Source organism: Gymnodraco acuticeps, unplaced genomic scaffold (assembly GCF_902827175.1).
Source record: "Gymnodraco acuticeps unplaced genomic scaffold, fGymAcu1.1, whole genome shotgun sequence".
NCBI classification, from domain to species: domain Eukaryota; kingdom Metazoa; phylum Chordata; class Actinopteri; order Perciformes; family Bathydraconidae; genus Gymnodraco; species Gymnodraco acuticeps.
In genome coordinates, this window is record NW_022990941.1 from 430,387 (window position 1) to 452,159 (window position 21,773).

Below are 21,773 nucleotides of genomic sequence, written 5' to 3' on the forward strand. Positions count from 1 at the left end.
CTGACTAAAATCAGATAATTGATTATTATCAATTACAGGCAAGGTGCATACAACATGTTGTTAATTATAGACTTGCTACCTACATCTCTCAGTGCACAGAAATATACTTTTTTAAACCGCTAAATAATCGTTTTGTGCACTGACACAAGCATATGAATCAGTCCATAATCTGGATGCAGCGGCCCTTTGTTTACTATCAGGAATTTAAAATAAAACCATCTGACTGCACATGTGTGCTTCAAAGTGCACAGAGACATGGTCGTGGCAATGAGCAAGTCAAACGTACAGGCAGTTCTGAGGAATGCAATTCATCTCCTGCACTCTGTAGGGCAGCTCTCATGATGCTGCCAAGCGGCGCTGCGCTGTGTGAGAAATCAAAGCGCAGGCGTGGAGTCGGGAGGGAGCCTATCTTGCGCAGACTGGGTACTGTACATGGCCATTGATGCTGCTGGATAGATGTAGCCCTGATGTAAATAGGAATGGCGAGGGCAGCGGACATAATATGTCTCGTTATCTCTGCTTGACATCGGAACATTTGAAGCCACCATCGGGATTTTACAAAACGCTGGGGCCTTTTCTCGTTTTCATGTGAATCTGCCTTGACAGCTCGCCTGATGCCTTTTATTTGACACAGGAGCCAAAGCAGACGGGCGGCTTCTTCTAATAGACACTCGGGAAAAACAGGTCATTATGACCTTAGTATCCTCCAGTAAAAGAAAACCATCGGATTGCTTTTACGCGGCAGCATTCTGCTTGCATTTTTTGCTTTGGATTTCGTGTGCTGTGTCCGGAGAGGAGGATCATCATCAGTTCAGCGTTGAGGTAAGATGAATGGCCTTCCCTCCCCGGTTATCATAAATGACCGTGCTCTCTCCTCCACATAATGTGCCTCAGCGGGAAAAACATATATGTGTTTATGCATCGACTCCCAATGCTATCCGTGGGAACAATTACCATAATGCATAACATGGATACATTGTAAGCCTATCAGCACAGCTCACGCACTGAACGGCGAACATAGCGCGCATTCCTCATTTGTAGAGTGCAATGAAACAGAAGGATGCTCATTTTATTACACTGCGGTCCGTGAGCTGAGCTGATTCAGCCCACTGATCCTAAATGTGTCACCCAGAGAAGAGTCTATTTTAATAGAGGTGATGCTTTCACTGCTGGATATTGGTATAGGCCAGCTTTCAGTCAGACATTCTTTAGCAGCATCACAGTGCTAAAAGGGTATTCAAATATGTACACACAAGCTGCATAATAGGATTTGTTGTACCTAATTAATTGATGTAATTTTCCTCCTCACCTCTGACTCCCTTTCACTACTCTGAAAAAAAAATGCTGAGGCTAACAGTCACACAAACACATCATTATTCAATTGTATGGATGACTGAAATCTGCCCAATATCTATTTGAGATCTGTGCCTTTGGAACAAACACAACACACACAGGAAACACGCCCACAGGAGAGAGGGAAAAAAGGATAAACAAGGCGTTTAGCTCAGCAGAAAGAGGGATAGAGGCAGAAGGGGGAGGGATGGACAGAGGAGACAGCTAGTCAGATTAGCCAGCTGGAGCATATCTCATCGCTGTAGTGATGTGGAGGCAGCTGGGTGGCGTGCGGACAGCTGTGCATGGCGTGGCCACCTCGTGGCCTCCCAGCATCAGGATTGAATCTAGAAATGACCCCTGCATGACGCCCGGGCTCCAACTCTCTGTATCAAGTACAGGGCAAAAGAGAGCAGCCTCAGGACAGAAACACTGAGGTCACTAAAAGAGATTCAAATGCAAACAGTTGCAATGATGTGCAAGGAGCCTCTGAGCAAGTATACACAGACACATTAAAACCATGGCTGGAAAGACATACAATAGATTATGAACCTGCCAATTATATGAAGCACCTTGTTGAAGCTTCTGTGACATTAAGTCTAACCACAGAAGCTCCTTCTCACTGCAGTTGGCTTTCTTGCGATAATAAAGTACTAATGGTTAGTCCTCTCACAGCCATTTGTGAAATGTAGAATAATTGCCCTGCAGTTATTTTCTTATTGATTTCTATTATGGGACTGGCCTCTTACTGGGAAATACTCTGTAGGGTAACTAAACAAATAGTACTTTGCCCTCATTAAACAGCTACTGTGCCCTCGAGTTAGCTACCCCAATGAATATATGTGGTTTGTATTTGAACCAGAATGCCTTCGAGTGTCAAGTGAAATATGAATTCTGAAAAAGAGCATATATTGAAGAAGTTACATCTGGGACTCAAAGTTGCTGCAGCTTATTTGATATCCTTTCACTTTTGACAGCTCTGTTGATACATGTACATTGTAGTTGATAACTAATTAATTATCTGAATAAACTTGCAAAACACAAATGCATAATATCCAGGATGCTATTTTATAATACACATTTTATTGCTTATCACATACTACTCTATGTTCATGTCATTATTCCTGCTGTATCCAAGATATCTTATAAAGGGTATAAAGTAAGTCTTGAAATAAGCATTACATGAAGACCCAAATATTTTTGACTTCTCACCTTTTGCAGGGATGGCTACAGAGGTATGGCTACCTGCCCCGCACAGAACCGGGAATGTCTGTCCTGCGCTCGGCCCAAACCTTGCACTCAGCCATCGCTGCCATGCAGCGCGTCTATGGTCTCAATGTCACAGGGACACTGGATGAGAAAACCAAGGAGTGAGTATGCACACGTGCTTGTTCAAACTGTGAGGGGCAGGCCATTGATGACACATTGATGCAAATGCTCCACTCATTCATTTAAACATGCAAAAGGAATCAATATTTTAATGAATTAGTGAAGGCCAGAAATAGAGCTGATCATTTCACCCTCCATCACAACCCCAGGCGAAGGTTTTAACACTTTTCCTTCTTCTCATTTTGCATGATGATGCAGTGATATCACACTGAGGTGAGAATTAATGTTTTGCCTATGTGTCAAAGTATGTGTGTTCTGTACTTGTGATAATCTCATGTGTTATGAATGAGAAAACATGACAGTTGATTTCCTCTCAGCACTCATTGAGAATGAAATCCTGCACTTGTATTGATGACTGTAGTTTGCAGTAGTTTTAGTGATATATTTTGCACACCACTTCCTTTATGTTTTGTTGCTGTTTCAATGTTCACCAAGAGAACTGCTAAGTACACTTTTATTTTTCTTGTGATGCCTCCTAATTTATATTTTGCAAACTTATATCACCTTCTCTTCGCCTCTCTTCTCTTCTCTAAGTTGGATGCAAAAGCCTCGCTGTGGAGTACCGGACAAGTTTAAGATTGCTGCGAGGTCACGGAAGCGGAGATACGCACTGACAGGACAGAAGTGGCAGCGTACACACATCACCTACAGGTGAGAGATAGTACAGACAGTTGTCATGGTGACCATTGAGCTTAGCCTGTCATGCAGGTTTCAGATTTGCCAGTGTTAATTTTTCTCTGTCTCTCACTTCCTCTTCTTTAACCACCTGGGATCTCACGCTCTGAGTTGTCATAGAGACAGTGCAAATACGTCACACATGCTGGTGGCAGACACACACACACCAATATATCATCACACGTTCAGATTCACAAATAGATGCGCCCTTGTGTGCTATGATTATGTTTACTTTCCGGTTTATATATAGCTTGCTGGCAAAATGCAAAATGAAATCAGGCAGGGTTTTTTTTAATCCTTCTCTATGTATTCTTTTAACAAAACAAAACAGTTGTAGGTGAGGAGCATGAAGATTGAGGCTTTCCTCTCCCTCATAGAAAAACTGTTTAAAATCCTGAGTGTAAATTGGACGTAAACTCAGCGGAAATATTAAAACTCTCATCTTATCTCGCCTAAATAAGCTGCAGCTTTTTAATAGGTTCTGAGTGGTCCTGATAAACAGTTCTCTGGCACAACTGCAAATTGACAGGTTACAGCAGTAATGGACGATAACACTGTCAATTTATTCAAATCCTTCCTTCCTGCACACATTTGAATTGATGAGCCCCCTCTCCTAATGGAATGTCAATCAGTGCTGAGCCAACGCTGCTGCTGACTGCACTTTATTCACCAAAATGAGAGGAGAGAGAGGGAGAAGATTTCCCATTCCTCCCTGCCTGCTAGGGACTGATAACGACTGCAGTGTTAAAAGTTCAGTAAAAGCTGCCGGGCTTGAAATACTTGTGTCAAGTGCAACTTTTCTCCCCATATAACAGTAAAACATTTTCCTTTGAATTGAAGGGAATAACAAGGCGCAGGGTTGATGCAGTTTATACTTTATTTTGGCTTTTGCTGATTGCTTTGTTCCCCATAGTCGCCATAATACTGTACGATTCCTGTACATCTATGTCTTTCACTGTGAATGCACCATATAAACCTGCTCAACATTTTCCATGTGGAATGCAATTTACTGAGGTTTATTCTCATTTTCAATCAAACTTAATTAACATTGGCAATGTAATAACGATGCCAAAAAGCTTTTATATTTGTCAGCTTTGTATCATCTCCCTTGTTGCAGATACTTTATTTAGTTTGCTTTCTTTCTTCCCACAGCATAAAAAATGTCACACCTAAGGTGGGCGCCAGGGAGACTCACGATGCCATCCGGCGAGCATTTGACGTGTGGCAGGGTGTGACTCCCCTACGCTTTGAGGCCGTTCCGTACAGCGCTCTGGAGACTGGCAGGCGTGACGTGGACATCACCATCATCTTCGCTTCGGGTTTTCATGGTGACAGCTCTCCCTTCGATGGGGAAGGGGGATTTCTCGCCCACGCCTATTTTCCGGGCCCAGGCATAGGAGGGGACACACACTTTGATTCAGATGAGCCATGGACCCTAGGGAACCCAAACCATGATGGTAAGTGAAAGAAAAGGTGTGTTTAAACCTTTAGAGACAGATTAAGTGGTGATGGTCAGGGGGTTTCGCAAGAATACACAAATAAGGGATTGAAAAAGAAAAAGTAAGGAGAAACTACAGCAGAGAAGTTCATTGGAGAGTATTAGCAAGCATAGGAAAGGAAGTAAGTAAGGTTTTTTAAATGCATTGTTGGCAGGTATGTAAACAGGTAAAGTGGTTTTGAAGATGTGAGGAACATTGAGAAAAAGAAGAAAGGAGAGTCATCAGGAGACACAGATAAGGGCTGATGGGAAGCAAAAGATGAAAATGCAGATGGCTTGAGAGAGCGCAAAATAACAGAGATGGTATCACAGGGCACGGTATGAGGGATGCTTAACCAAAAACAAAGAATGCAGAGATGTCTTTGATCGGCTGTGCTCTGTTAAGATGCATCACCCCATCTGTCAGGATTTTGATGTTTTTTCCCCTGCATAATAAGCTCTTTAGATGACAGGATAGAAAGCTCGGCTATTTTAAGACATTGCTTGCTGGTAAATGATTATGGCCATTCTGTTTTTAGTGAATTTGCTCAGTGGTGTGCTTGAAGAGAGTGATATAAAGAAATAGAGATATATAAATGAATACCATTACAATCTGTCAAAAAATATTGTGATGTTATGTTGTGTTATTCTATAATGGGAATATCAGGTAAAGTTAGGTGAGTTTATAATTAGGTTCAATCATGTTGTGCTTTACTTTGTTATGTTATACACCATTATGTTATTATCGGTATATTGTATTAGCAGTGGTGTGTTAACGAGTATTAACAACCTCTGAAATGTCCAAATTGACCTAGCCGTGTAATAAGTAATTATAAGTTATGTTGAGCTATGGATATTATAGGTATATAAATTAGGTTATCATGTAAGATTATGTCATATTGCTTAATCGTATGTGATTTTATACTGTGTTGTGCTGTGTTATGCTATATAACATTATGTGATTATTGGTATATTAACTGAGGTTAGATTATAATGGGTTATATGGTGTTATAAGTAAAATTAGGGTATTGTTGGTTAAATTATTATGTTATTTTATGTTACAGTGTAAAATGTTAATATACAAGTTAGATTAGGTTTGGTTATTTTAAGTTCTGACATTATCTTATCTCATGTGATGTGATGTTACATTATGTTGTGCTAATGATGTAATCATTATTTGCTATGGTATGCTACTATGGATTGATTAGTTAGCATGGCTTATATTGTTATGTTATGTGTAATGTTTGGTTTAACTTTGTTATCTTGTTATGTCATGGTGTTTTGGATAATGTTATGATGGATCAAGTTAGGATAGGTTATTATTGATTATGCTCAAATTAAAAATTAAGATATACTGTAACAGTGGCCCACATATCCTGTAATGAAAGCCACCCTGCCTGTGTGGATGCTGGCAGGGTGCAGGAGAGAAGAGGCCTTCCTCAGCCGTGTATCCACACAGGCTTTAATTACCCTACCTACGGGGCGCCAGGCTTGTCAGAGCACCACCAGGCTGCTGCTCCTGCTAATACCCTCGTGCTGTACACTTACATTTTATCCTTCCATTAGTGGAAGAGGAGGGTAACAATTCACACTGTGTTCACACCCATCAGCTCCTCTCCTTGTCTCCCTCTCTTTTGTTCTCCTTCTCCAATGGTAATTGTCTCAGACTCCCAAGTCAAATTCATGTTCACCCTTGCGCAGTGTCCCATGGTTATCCATGTGGAGTGCTGAAGCTCCTTTCTCTGCTTATGGGTCTGGGAAGCTGTGCAACCTTTAATGGGCTTTCACAGCGATGTAATTGTGAATGTTGCATGTTGACATGTGTGCTAATGGTAGCTCTGACCTGTCTCTTAAGTCTTTATGGTCTTTTTTGGTTTGGTGGAAGAGGCTGCTTGTGTAAGATAAATGGGGGAAGGGGAGGTGTAACCTTTTAGCTGCTGGCTGAGGGTCAGTGGTGGGTCTGTGCAGCGCTGCTGGCAGGAGTGGATATCATGTTTTAAAGGGCAACCATCTCCTGGGGACAGCTTCAGTCGGAAGCTGTACGTAAATGGTGTTGTTCTTTCTAAATCAAGTTGACACCATGAGCTGAGCACTGACCAGAGACACTGACCATGGCATTTTTGTTCTTTCATTTGTCTGTGTGTGTTTTAATGTGATATGGAATAGGTGTATAATCTTTCCTTGTGCTATGCCAATGTGTTCAGGTGCATTGCATGAATGTTTGTATTTACACTGTTTTCTGGTAACTTGAACATAACATAAGTGTGTCCCTCTGCTCACATGGGGCATATTTATATCTAGAGCAACAACAAAAAAATCAATTTACCTACAAAAATCTTTACCTGCACTACATTGCACCGCATTAGCTCAATGGAAGTCGGTGTGCATCAGAGCACTGGAAATAATGATTACATTCATTGTTGATTAATCAACCTGTTATTTGTCAATTATGTGTTTAATGGGTTTCCTATAATAAGTAAAATAATTGCTCAGTTGTGTCCAACCAATAATCCAAAACCCTAAGGTAGTCAATTTATCTCAAGGAAGATACAGGTGATGAAACGTAAAGGTCCACATTATTATTAATTATGTTTTTCTGTGCTTATCACCACCTATCTCTTGTGTTAATTAAGTGTGTCTCTGCATGTTTTCTACTGTTTCATCACAGCAAACATAGTCACATGCATTTGTCTCCACCTCATATAAGTACTGTCTGTATATGATTGAGTTTTTTTTGGCATTAACATAATTTCCCCTCTTTTCCCCTCCAGGTAACGACCTGTTCTTGGTTGCGGTGCACGAGCTGGGCCACGCCCTCGGTCTGGAACATTCGAATGACCCGACCGCTATCATGGCTCCTTTCTACCAGTACATGGACACAGAGAACTTCAAACTACCTCACGATGACCTACAGGGCATCCAGAAAATCTATGGTAACCCTCTGCTACATTTCTTACAGAATTATTTTCTTTTTCTTTAAATTCTAATAGTTTGACAGCAGATTAAGAGCAATGTTACATTTACTTTCCTGAAGCCATATCACAAAATATATATATAATATAAAAACAGAGGCCCTGCACTGACTTAGTCACTATTACAGAAGCTGCTGAAACATTCAGTCATTTTGGGTAATTTGCCAGTAAGCAACATTTGTCAGCTGTTAAAGAGGACAGCCAACATGAGTCAACAAACGCATCATCTGTGCCAACATTAAAGGTGCATTGGTAAAAAAAAGAAAGTAAACATATTTAGCATCTTAATGTATCAACCTTACACAAAAAAGTGTATAGACCTTTTTTTATCGTTTTAGGTCCACCAGATAGAGCCCCGCAGCCCACCAGACCCCCGCCCACAGTCCCTCCTCCTCGCTTCCACCCTCCTTCAGACCCCCGTAAGAATGAACGCCATGCCAGACCCCATCGCCCTCCACAGGGGGCCAAGCCCTCTAACCCCAACTCCAAACCCAACATCTGTGACGGAGGCTTCAACACCCTGGCCATCCTGCGGCAGGAGCTCTTTGTGTTCAAGGTAGAGGAGATCATCAGCCTGAGTAAACATGGCTACAACAATGAAGATGATGATGATGATGATGATTATACCTTATGTGTTTCTACAGGACCAGTGGTTTTGGAGGGTACGGGACAACTCGGTGGTCCCTGGTTACCCCATGCAGATCAACTACTTCTGGAAAGGCTTGCCTCCCAAAATTGATGCCGTGTATGAAAATAGCGAAGGGAAATTCGTCTTCTTCAAAGGTAATACAGTTTTTTGGGAACAAGTAGTGCTATGGAGCAAAGTTTTTACAAGTGGGACCCTATTTTCAGTATTGTGCAAATGCACTAAAATGCACATGAACACGTGAGAGCACAAGAGGGACGTGATGTGCGTTTCTGTCACAAGGTTCAACTAGTGCTAACTAGTGCCAATACAAGAAAGGCAAGGAAGATGCTAACTGCTTGCTACAAAGCAAGCAAGCAAACATGGATGGTAACAAAACAGGATTATTTAAAAATGTTCAAACCGCTTTTATACGTGGAAGACATATATTAAGATTAAGATTAAGATGGACTTTTATTAATCCCTCGTGGGGAAATCGTTTCTCTGCATTTGACCCATCCTAGTGTTAGGACACCTCGGTAGCACTTGGTCTTGCCGGGACTTGAACTGGTGACCTTCCAGTTGCCAAGCCAAGTCCCTATCGATTTATATATCAGACACACAATGACTTGTTGAAACCACTGATTTTGTTTACATATTATTTGTCTGTGTACAATAAAATTGGCACCTTTATTCGTTTTCTTCCCAGATTTCATTTACATTCATAAAATAAATACAAAAATAAAAATAATCAAGGTAATCCTCACAAATAGGAAAAGGGTTCTGACAAAATAAATAAAAACACATTACACAAAGAACCCTTTATCCTTAGTTACAAATAAATATCCATGATATTTTAAAACATGTTGTTTGACAAACAAGAACACTGTTGTTTCCCCCTCTACAAGTCCATGTGGATATTTTTGCTCTTCAAACATCCAGTCATCTTTTATCATAAAGCGTCTGAGCGGGTGACTTTGACGTTGCTTTGCATTCTGTACGGTAAACACAATGTTTGCAGGTCCATTACAGCCATCGGACCATCAGCAGATTAACATGACATCTGTCACCCAGTGGGATCAGAGTGCCTCATGCTTTATTAATTCTCTCAAGGGGACTTAACTGCATGTGTGTGTATGTGAGTGTCGAGCTACTTACTGCAAGCTCACCGCCCCAGCAGCTCTCCTCACCCTGCCTGATGCATTTATTATTGTATCAATTAAAAGCAACAATAGCTTCAATAAAACTCAAAACAACAAGTCTCTGCAGCGTGGCGTTCATAGCATCATCCTCCTGTTTATTGTATTATGGATAAAACCGCATACATGTTGTGTTGAGCAGATATTTTGTCAACGAGGTGTTACATCTGACCTTTAAAATCTTGTGAACAGGAACACACACTTGACTGAGCTGAGAGTGTTTTGTGTGTCATGTCATCTTCATCATAATGTCTTCGTCCCAGAGCATCATAATTCGTTGTGTTTATTTTAGGAAACCGTTTCTGGGTCTTCAAGGACACGACTCTCCAGCCTTCGTACCCTCAGGACATCTCGCTGTTCGGGAGCGGCATGCCCACTCAGAGCATCGAGACAGCCGTCTGGTGGGAGGACGTCGCCAAGACCTACTTCTTCAAAGGAGACAGGTCTGTGACGAACGGTTATCAGCACTGATGTGAAGTTAAGATGTTTTGCTCTCTGGAGTCTCTGAGAGCAGACAAAGTGCTGTGAGGATCAATCAAGGCGGAAATCTTGATTAAAATCTTTTTGATTAAGCCGATAAACTGATTCTGTGTGACCAAATTGTATACAAACAGTAAGTTAAGGAGTAGATATTACAGATGTGTTTTATTTGTCAGCCCTTTTTGGCTCCTTATAAACACATTGTGTCAGTGTTTGGTACATTTAAAGATTTTGGGGACAGTTTCCCATGGAATATTTAATTATTTAGCAGGTTTTTAATCCGGTGCACGTTGGCATAGATACCGTAGCTGTCATCTTTGAAGCAATGCAAGCTGTCACATTTTGCTCTGAAAATGCTGATTGCCTATTTAACAGCTAAAAAAATGCTGCTAATTGGCATTCAACCCAATAAGACCCAATGTAAGAGCAACACATGTGATGGGGATTGCAATACTTGAGAGTTTTTTTACTGAGAGTTTTCCCCGAAACAGCAGAGGATGTGTTGTTTACCCGTGTGCGTGGCAATGATGTTAACTTTTGAGAGATGGCAGTGTGACTCACATGTTTGTTCAGCTGTCATGATAAATCATATCCTAGGAGGTCAGTGGATGTATGGTGAAAGCTGTCAAAATGCTTTGTCATGATACTGTCATCCCTCAACCTGCTGCTGCACATCATGACAAACAGGAGGTTTTGTCCATCGTCTCAAACACGAGTGCCTCTCTCTCCCTCCCTCTGCGACAGGGTGCTGTTTGTTCTAATTCAAATAAATGTCACTGCGTAGCAAGATTTATGTGTGTGAGCATCAGTGTATGCGAAGCAGATCAATCAAAACAACCCCTGAAACACATTTGCCAGGCAGATAAACACAGTGTGGATGATGGATTGACCACTTTCTCTGGTCATGTGAATCAAGCCAGTTGCAGATCTTTTAAATGTTCAGATTAGGTTCTTTTTTAAATCTCGCTGCAAGCTACAGATACAATATGGCTGTGAACACAGTGTGCAGATGTTCAGTGCCATGGTACAACCTTGATATTGGTATTCTTCCGTTTCTTAAAGCTGTATATAGTTCGAGAATAACATCTTCTTAACTTAGAAGGCTTTTCTATCTGAGCAATATGAAAAATAACTGCCCTCACCTGGATTTTATAACCAACTTGCTAAAAATCCGTACTCAAAGGGTATGTACTGTTAAAAGCACCGGTATAATCACAGAAAATCATAACAAGCATTGGAGCATCAATAATTGATATTTAGTTTTGATTTTGTGTAATAGCATAATTAAATCGTTGGAGTAACAAAGCCATCTACTCTTATTTAACAAATAGATTATTTGTGCATCCAATCAGCTTCTTCTACTCTTTTGTTATGTATATTTCTTCTATGAAATGTGACTGTTTTTTCTTCACTGCGTAGACACCTGAAAAGCCTACATTTGGGAGACCAAAAGCCTTTCTCATTTGCTTGACATGTCTGTTTTGGCAACTCAGCCCTTGTTTGAGTTCCTGTGCAAGGGTCTTGGCATGATTTGATAGTGGACAGGAATAGACTGAGGAAGTTAGTATATTATAATAATAATAATAAGTACTTATATTTGTATACTCCAGAGATTTACAAATAGCCGTGTCTGCTTAGCGTTGATGAATTTAGCAACTGTGTCCAGCTGTCGGATTAATTAAACTCTCATCACTGAGCTGATTTGTGTTTCAGTGTGTGGATTTGTGCATAGTTACAAGAATGTGTAATTTTCTCCGAACGACCCAGATCAGGGGGTCAGGTGTTTAACAGGCCCATGTCACTCACTGACGCTATTTCTGTCTGTCCTTTTGTAGGTACTGGAGGTACAATGAGGACATGAGGACCATGGATCCAGGTTATCCCAAACCCATCACCATCTGGAAGGGCATTCCCGACTCTCCACAGGGGGCCTTTGTGGATAGGGGCAATGGTATGTCAGCTTTAATGACCGTGTACTAGTCAGTGAGATTGGATTGAGAGTATTTACACACTGGCAGTGCAGCACTGTTGTTTCTAAGACAGAGTGACATTTATCAAACATGAAGAGCAACACTTAACTTTTGTACAAAGATCCAGTTTGTCTGGTATTTGCTTTTATCGTTTTAGTCCTGAATGCAACAACATGACAGAAGGAAAACAGGAAGTTGACTGAACAGCGTCTTTTTTCTGAATACATTTTCCGTGAATATATTTAAACCGGTGTAAAATCTCTGCTTTAAAACACTTATCAGAATTGGGAGAATCTGCACATATAAACTTTTCATAAGGGAGTGATAAACAAAAAGGAACACAATGCAGACACTGCAACTGCACAACACCAGTCGCAACAAATAGTGGATCCATAGAAAATGCATTTTCAATATCAATGTATCAATGGTTTACTTGATGAGGTTCTACATGATGATTTGCTGCTTGCTTTCGTAATGGATGATAGTCATTTTTATATTGTTTTGTTATCTCATAGACTATACGGTTAATAGTAATGAAAGAACATAAATAAAAAGTTCAGGCAATTCAGATCAGCATATCCAAGTATTTCTCCTTTAGGAACTTTGACTCTTCTCAATTTTTTCTCCAATCTTGTTTGTTACAAATACAATGTTACTGTACTTTTCATTACTTTCAATACAACTCTGTAGAAACCCAAAATGATTAGCCTTATTTTTAAGCAACCTAAAGCATGCAGCGAGTAATTCATCTCTTTCTTTCACATAAAGATTCTGTTGAGAGACATCAGAATAAGAATCAGCTTAATTGGCCAGGTATGAGTACTGTGAATTTGACTCCATGTTGTTCATTGTTGCTATCTATATAGAAATTCAGCTAAAAAAAAAAAAGGACAATAACACATAGTCACTGATTTGGCTTCTCTATTGCATGACAAAGTGGTACATGCAATTGCACAGTATATGTATAAAAGTGAATTTGTTTTGTCCCACAATACCTCCCTGCAGGTTTTACCTACTTTTACAAGGGCAAGGACTACTGGAAGTTCAACAACCAGCTGCTTCGTGTGGAGCCCGGCTACCCGAGGTCCATCCTGAGGGACTTTATGGGCTGCGACGGGCTACCTGCAGACCCCGACTGGGACTGGAACCCCCCGGTGGCCGAGGAACGCCACTACGACAACGGTGACGTGGACGTTGTCATCAAATTGGACAGCGCTGGGGGCACGGAGAAAGCCGTGGCCATCGCCATCCCCTGTGTCCTGGCGCTGTGCATGATGGTCCTCCTCTACACCGTTTTCCAGTTCAGGAGGAAGAGCACACAGCGCCACATACTGTACTGCAAGCGCTCTATGCAGGAGTGGGTCTGAGGGGCTGTTATCACTCTGTATAGAGAGGGCGTGTGAAGCTCTGATAGAGGTCTAGCTATTACTTGAAGCCCTAAGTACAGTAATTGGAAGCACTGTAAAGGGTACAGTTCTTAAGGATTGCCATGTTGGCAGATTTGAAAGCAGCTTGAACTCATAACAAGCTGCAAGGAAGTAAAGCGATCAGCAGAACTCAACTGAAGACATTAAAGGAGCCTCATCTCCTGTTTCCAACTAATATGTATGTATCTGCTTTGACTTTTTTTCTGTATCTTGGAATGAACTAAATTAAGTGAGACAGAGTTAAGCTACTGTAAGTGGGACCTTTGTCTATCCTCGTCTCTGCACGCCGCTTAAAAAGCCCCTAGCACTAACTTCAGTGGACAAATTAGAAATATGGCTTCTACTTTACTTTCAAATCTTAATTAAAGCGCTCTGAGCTGTGCTTTTTTTTTTCTTTCATTTACCGTCCCCATAAAATATTATTCATTGTGTGGAGGACTGATACACAAACCAAATATGACCTTTTCTTCCAAAGAGGATTACTGCTCGATGTTGTTTTTGATGGGATGTTTTTTCCTCCATGGATCGAACATTGTTGCATCATACTCAGATTTTCTTTTAGCCATCGGCATTCACATCCACTCGTCTGCTCTGTAATCTGTGTCGATGGGAAGCAGCAGTTAGTAAGAGCTTGGAACTCAAGACTGTTGTGGCAGTGTATCTCCAAACGGGGGCCGAAAACCTCTCTGCAATATTTATGAGACTGCCTTAATCACAGAATGCTTAAACTCCCTTCCCTTTCTCTCTGTTTCTCTGGTGTGGAAGCTGAATAATAAGTGACACAGTAGGAACACAAACAGTGTATAAAGGCATTCATTGCTGCCCATAATGCAACTGCAAAACTAGTAGTATAGGACAGTTTCGATCCACACCGGGTTCATTACTCTTGAAAATGTGCTAAGCAGTGCTAAATACCTGATGGCTAGCAGGCCATCAGCTTTCATTTACTGCCCCACCTGAGGGTATGAGAGAGAAAGCGAAGGCTAGTTGTGTGAGTGTGAAACAGACAGTACCCACACTATAAATGTACTGTAGAGTTACCATCCTGCTTCCCTTTTTCCTGGCAAGTTTGGACACTAATACTCCATACGGTGTTAGGCCATGCATTTTAAAGAGCTTTTCTTTTCAACTTTTGTACAAGGTTTACATTATATTTCACAGAGCACGCAGAGAGTTAGTGGAGGAAAGAGAACGTATACACACAGTACGTTTCATTAATCACTGCATCTATGGTCAGTGCTTTTGCCCAGATTGCTCCATCTTCTCACTAAGTTATTGCGAATAGTTTCTGTGAAAATGCAAAGTAAACAAAACATTAAGAAGGAAACACACATCTAAAACAATAACAGGATATAATCTGCATAAATAAAGACACTTAGGCAAATTATTGTCTCGATTGTCGAGTTCAATAATAGAATCAGGTTGTTCAATGCACTGTAAACACATTTACTATTATAACTATTAACAAATTACTAATAAATGCTTATAGAACTACTCTAACATTGGAATTAACAAAAACAGAACTAGCAAAACTAAGTCTGATGACAAATATGTTACATATATATCGTGATCTATGAATATGCCTTTAAATGACATATGTTTCAAACTGTTTAATCAGCTGATTATGAGAACCAATAATATAACATTAAAAAGCAGACTCTCTTTGACGTGAGTTGGAGCAAAGGATTTTTCCCCGTCCCCATGTATTGTATGATGAATGCAATACACAGCCTGGATCCTAATGAAATACATTGTCCTGCAATTGCCTTTGATTGTTGCCATACATGTAACGATGTGGTTGTGTGGTGTAGCGTTTCTCAGAGTTTGCCGGATGTCAGTGAGCATCCATGATGTGATTTTGTTTTCCTATAAATATTCGTGCTTTGTTACTCTTTTACTTGAAATGGTCATCAACATCAACTGTACAGGATATCTGACATCATCTTTAATATCAAGGCAAAGCTATTTTAATGCCATATCTCAGAAGAAATTAAGAGATTTTAACATGTCTATAATCAATGAATTATCTAAAGAAGGGTTAAGGGGTTGGATCTTGATTGATGGGTTGAACCTTTATTAGATGTGGTTTTATCTTGTCATCGTTGGTAAGGGATAAAAACTTTAAAACCTATGGGCAATGCATGCCGTTGTAAAACTAAGATGTCATTCTTTCATGGATCATTCAGACACTCTTCTTCTGTTCAGTCTCTCCCATTGTGACTGAGCAGCACTGCAGGTTTCTGTTGGATGCGTTGACACATCCAAACTGTCATCTTTTATAAAAAACAAAATGTGAAATTACTAGCTTCCAACCGGTCCTCCCTGTTCCAATCTTCAGTCGATTGTCAAACTGATGAAAGAAAATGTACGCAGGCAGGAACATCTTTCCTAAAGCAGTGCTGAATTGCAGCACGAATCACACCATGTTGATCTACGACCCACGGTAATTTAAGGCGGAAGAAAAACCCTCGGCTCAGTGTTGTGTGTGATGTCTTATCAGTTTTGTGTGTTTGTGGTGAGGCTCTGATGGCTCCAGCGAGAGTGAATTAAAGACGGCCACCGATGCGAGTCGGTACTGTATTTATTTCCGTATTTATTCCTCTGTGCTCAGCACCACAGATCTTGCATTGCATTGTACTGAGGACAAGAAGCTGTCAATAAAGTGGGTTTGAAATGACACGTTTTTTTCTACCACTCCCATGTAATTGTCCACCTTCTGTTACTGCCTAAGCAACAAATGATCTGCAGCGTAGGTTTTTCCAATCTTTGAAAGGTAAATCACAAACTTGAAAAGGTTACATATACGAAATGCTCTTTTTAACACCTGAATCACTTGAATAACTTGACATTTTAGATGTGAATTAAGTGCAAGGTGGAAGTGTCAATGCTCTGACCTGTCCCTGTTTATCTTCAGACGCCTCCAATTTTTTTTTGTCTGCCTTGACACACTGCATAGCATTCAACTAATTTAAAGTGTTGTTAAAGGAAGTAGATGAGACTGATTAGACAGCAGTCGATACATCAGAGAGACAAGGGTACGGACGAGACAGGGGACATTTTGCAATCATTGCCGTCACAATCTTGTCTACATGAAGTATATACTGTATACCGCATAGTGTATGAGAAGTAAACATTGCATAATATGTACATAAAGAGTGTATATTGTCTGCTTGGGAGGATTTTGTTTTTAAAGTCATTCATTACATGGATAAAGAAAATGCTGTGTGTTGTAAATAAAACAAGTGCATAAAGAGTGTCTCCTTGTATCATGCTCTCACAAAAATGTGCATGTGTTTGTTAGATAAAAGCAGAAAATATCTATTAAAGGGTTGGTTTAACCAAATTACAAAGGTAAAATAGGAAACAAAGTAAAAAATACCTCTAAATGTATTTACCAATGCAGATAATTTGATTAACTTACAAATGTATTTACACATTTGTTCCAAGGTATCAGCCAAATTATCAAAACAAAGGTGATTGGAAGATGTTGTTAATCTCTTTTCAACTCCTGACATTCATTTTTTGACATCACATCCATGATGCTGAAGCTTTTATCCGAGGGAAACCGTAGATGAATTCCTGATGTTGTTGCAGGAGCCATCATTCATTTGTTGCATGCTTGTGATTGCTTCGAGGGGCACATCGCCTCTTTGCAGAGCTCCCTGTGGCCTGGTGATTGAGTCATTCCACCTCCTTTTTCGAGTAAAAACAGACAGAAAATAGTTTTGAACACCCATAAGGCAACATGACATAATTCTGTCTGAAACAGTGCTGTTAGTAGTTATGGTACATCAATAAAATAACTTCTGCTTTTATTCAATTTAATTAGCTTAACAGTTATTTTTCCCTGAATATCCCTTATAATGTAGGTGGTAATCTGTTAAGGTGAGTGAAGCAGGCAGGACCCAAATGCAGAATAAACAGAAAAATACCTTTATTTCAAGGATTTCAGGAATAAACAGAACACTACCTCGTGAACACAGTCAACGACAAACAGACACACCAGGGAAACTAACGACAGGGAGGAAAACACAGGGAGAAAAGAACAGCAAAACAAAACCCATTACCAGACACAAAACTAAAACCGTGACATGACATAAGAATCGTGACAGAACCCCCCCTCAAGGGACGGATTCTAGACGTCCCTAAACACACAAACAAAGTCCAAACTTCGAAAAGGGTGGGTGGAGGGGGTGCGGAGGACGGGTCTCGGGCGGACGGCCCGGGGGCAAGGCAGAGTTCATAAAGGGGCGAAGGCCACTGCGGGCGAACTCAGGGGACCGGGCATGCCGGGCACAAGGACGGGCAGGAGCTGGTGGAACCCCTGGCGGGTCAGGCGTAGACGGGACCCTGGACGGAACATGGGCTTGTGTCAGTGGGACCCACGATGGAGCAAGGGCTGGTGTCGATGGGACCCGAAACAGGACAGGACATGGTGTTGGCAGAAAACCCGGCGGAGCAGGTGTCGGCGGGACCCCCAACAGGACAGGGCATGGTGTTGGCAGGAAACCCGGCTGAGCAGGTGTCGGCGGGATCCCCAACGGCACAGGACATAGGGTTGGCAGGACCCCCGGCAGAAGAGTAGTCGGCGGGACCCCCAACGGGACAGGACATGGAGTTGGCAGGACCCCCGGCAGAAGAGTAGTCGGCGGGGCCTCCAACGGCACAGGACATAGGGTTGGCAGGACCCCCGGCAGAAGAGTAGTCGGTGGGACCTCCAACGGCACAAGACATAGGGTTGGCAGGACCCCCGGCAGGAGAGTAGTCGGCGGGGCCTCCAACGGCACAGGACATAGGGTTGGCAGGACCCCCGGCAGAAGAGTAGTAGGCGGGACCCCCAACGGGACAGGACATGGAGCCGGCAGGACCCCCAGTGGAACCTCCATCGGCACCGGACATAGGGTTGGCAGGACCCCCGGCAGAAGAGTAGTCGGCGGGGCCTCCAACGGCACTTGACATAGGGTTGGCAGGACCCCCGGCAGAAGAGTAGTCGGCGGGGCCTCCAACGGCACAGGACATAGGGTTGGCAGGACCCCCGGCAGAAGAGTAGTCGGCGGGGCCTCCAACGGCACAGGACATAGGGTTGGCAGGACCCCCGGCAGAAGAGTAATCGGCGGGGCCTCCAACGGCACTTGACATAGGGTTGGCAGGACCCCCGGCAGAAGAGTAGTCGGCGGGGCCTCCAACGGCACAGGACATAGGGTTGGCAGGACCCCCGGCAGAAGAGTAGTCGGCGGGGCCTCCAACGGCACAGGACACGGAGTTGGCAGGACCCCCAGCGGAACCTCCAACGGACCAGGACATTGGGTAGGGACTTGAGAGGGGACTCGAGAGGTGACTTGAAAGGGGACTTGAGAGGGAACTCGAGAGGAGACTCGAGAGGGAACTCGAGGGGAGACTTGAGAGGTGACTTGAGAGGGAACTCGAGAGATGATTCCAGAGGGAACTTGAGAGGGAACTCGAGAGGAGACTCGAGAGGGGACCTGAGAAGGAACTTGAGAGGGGACTTGAGAGGGGACTCGAGAGGAGACTCGAGAGGGGACTCGAGAGGGGACTCGAGAAGAGACTCGAGAGGGGACTCGAGAAGAGACTCGAGAGGGAACTTGAGAAGGAACTTGAGAGGGAACTTGAGAAGGAACTTGAGAGGGGACTTGAGAGGTGACTTGAGAGGGGACTTGAGAGGTGACTCGAGAGGGGACCAGAGAAGGAACTCGAGAGGGAACTTGAGAAGAAACTCGAGAGGGAACTTGAGAGGTGACTTGAGAGGGGACTTGAGAGGTGACTCGAGAGGGGACTTGAGAGGAAACTTGAGAGGGGACTCGAGAGGAAACTTGAGAGGTAACTCAAGAAGAGACTCGAGAGGGGACCTGAGAAGGAACTCGAGAGGGGACTCGAGAGGGGACTCGAGAGTGGACTGGAGAGGTGACTTGAGAGGGGACTCGAGAGGAAACTCGAGAGAGGACTCGAGACGGTCGGTACGCCGACAGAACACGGGGGGCTGGAGTCGGCCGGAACGCCGACAGGAGACGAGGTGCTGGAGTCGGCCGGTACGTCGACAGGACACGGGGAGCTGGCGTCGACCGGTACGCCGTCAGGACACGGGGAGCTGGCGTCGGCCGGATAGCCAACAGGAGACGAGGGGCTGGAGTCGGCCGGTACGCCGACAGGACACGGGGAGCTGGCGTCGGCCGGAGAGCCAGTACTGGAGCCGAAACTAGAGTCAGGACCATGGCTACAGGGGCCGGTTCTGGAGCCGGAAACATGGCTGTAAGGTCCGGTTCTGGAGCAGGGACCATGGCTGCTGGGGCCGGCACTGGAGCCGGGACCATGGCTGTGTGGGATGGTACTGGAGCACGGTACCATGGCTGTGTGAGCCAGATAATGGAGCACGGAAACATGGCTGTGTGGGCCGGTACTGGTGCATGGATCCATGGCTGTGTGGGCCGGTACTGGAGTACGAGCTGGCTTCATGACCTTGCGTTTTTTACAGGTCCTTTGGAGGCTCCGTGGACCTCCAAACACCAGGCCAGACCCCAAGAAAGGGTCAGAGGCTCGAGACAAGCTTTCAGGGCTGCTTGTAAACGTTTTAAGCCACTCAGGCAACGAGCTCCTGAGCCAGGGCTTGCGAGCAACCTCCTGGTGTGCCTCCTTCAAAGCAGCCTCTTTATCCTGTCTGGATGAAGCTGCCAACCAAGTATAAAAAATGTACTCTAGGGCGTACTTGAGGTTATCCGCCTGTTGAGCCAACGAAAAAGAAACTGCTGAGTCCATTACTGGTCGGTTCATTCTGTCAGGGTGAGTGAAGCAGGCAGGACCCAAATGCAGAATAAACAGAAAAATACCTTTATTTCAAGGATTTCAGGAATACACAGAACACTACCTCGTGAATACAGTCAACGACAAACAGACACATTAGGAAAACTAACGACAGGGAGGAAAACACAGCAAAACAAAACCCATTACCAGACACAAAACTAAAACCGTGACATGACATAAGAATCGTGACAGTAATCAGTATTCACTTAATATTTAAATGGGTTATGTTTATTATTTCAATTATTAATCAGAGTTCCAAATTGATAGTATGGTTTATTTTCTGAGAATACCTTAACCAATAATTATCTTAAAAAAACACAGTTTTTCAGATTTACATTTTAATGCCTTTTGAGCTACTGCACGAAATAAGCACCACATTATTATCAACCCCTATTTATGATTTCATGAATACTCAATCAAATATATTAGTTATCACAAATACTTGTTATTAACCAGGCCTGCCCGATCCCAACATTATGTATGTAAAATGAATCATATATAATTTTAGCTGGTCACAGAGAAAAGCCAAATTGTTCCCACCTCATACATGCACTTCTCTTGGCTGTCATCACACTTCTTTTTGCTCCAAGTTTTAACCTGGCTCACCACAGCATTGAACGGTTCAGAACAGATATTGCAACTCTCTCTTTTATATTACTAAAACAACATTAAAGGCAACTAAATATCTTTATAATACTTGACCATATTGCTCTGCATATTGATGGGTCTATTTCTGAGTCGGCAGCCGGCAGCAGCTGCAGCAGTAAAGCTGAAGTAGTGAGCAAGAGAACTTCCTCTAAAATACAGTATACTAATACTGATAGTGTGTGCATGTTAGCATTGTTCAAATTAAGTATAGGACTAAATTAAATTCAGCTACTCTGTAACATTTTTTTAACTGTTGTTGGTGTAGCAGATGTGAAAATGTTAGACCCTTCTATTTATCAAGATGTTGTTAATTGCAGAACATTGTGCACCATCCCTGTAACTATTTTTATATTTTAAATTGGATTAACTGCATCACTTATTTCACCCTTTAGATCACAAGATTGTTCTATAAAATGGATGCAGTATGCACACAATGTCATCATAGTGATTCACAGATCAGAAGACTTTTGTATACGTTTTGGTCACAGCGACCACATGAATAACATGATGTGCATGAAGTAATTATAAATTATAAATACATAAATTATCTTTATTACTTAATATTATAGCATGTCTGATAGTCATTTATAAAACAGGAGACAGGAAATCACATTTTTTTAAACGTCACCTTTACCTCTAGTGATATCAAGCCAAACAGGTATTTATAAGTTGTGCTCAAAGGAAAAAAGCATTGACACTCAAAAATGTCAAAGCCATATTTCTTTCCGTGAACACAGTATCTTGCTTTACTCTTTGGACCAGA

The 21,773-nt window shown here is 42.5% G+C and overlaps 1 protein-coding gene across 2 annotated transcripts; it reads left to right on the plus strand.

The window, feature by feature from the left end:
- Positions 1-336: 336 nt before the first annotated feature.
- Positions 337-16,797, plus strand: mmp16b (matrix metallopeptidase 16b (membrane-inserted)). 2 transcript variants are annotated; one of them, XM_034234741.1, is made up of 12 exons: positions 337-822; positions 2,554-2,702; positions 2,920-2,934; positions 3,256-3,372; positions 4,549-4,853; positions 7,645-7,806; positions 8,184-8,401; positions 8,490-8,628; positions 9,962-10,112; positions 11,985-12,100; positions 12,888-12,932; positions 13,125-16,797. In XM_034234741.1, exons 1-12 carry the CDS (start codon positions 691-693, stop codon positions 13,484-13,486), a joined length of 1,911 nt encoding a protein of 636 aa, XP_034090632.1. In that variant the 5' UTR covers positions 337-690; the 3' UTR covers positions 13,487-16,797. The 2 variants fall into 2 exon arrangements, with proteins under 2 accessions (XP_034090632.1, XP_034090633.1); XM_034234742.1 differs by lacking the exon at positions 2,920-2,934.
- Positions 16,798-21,773: the final 4,976 nt, after the last annotated feature.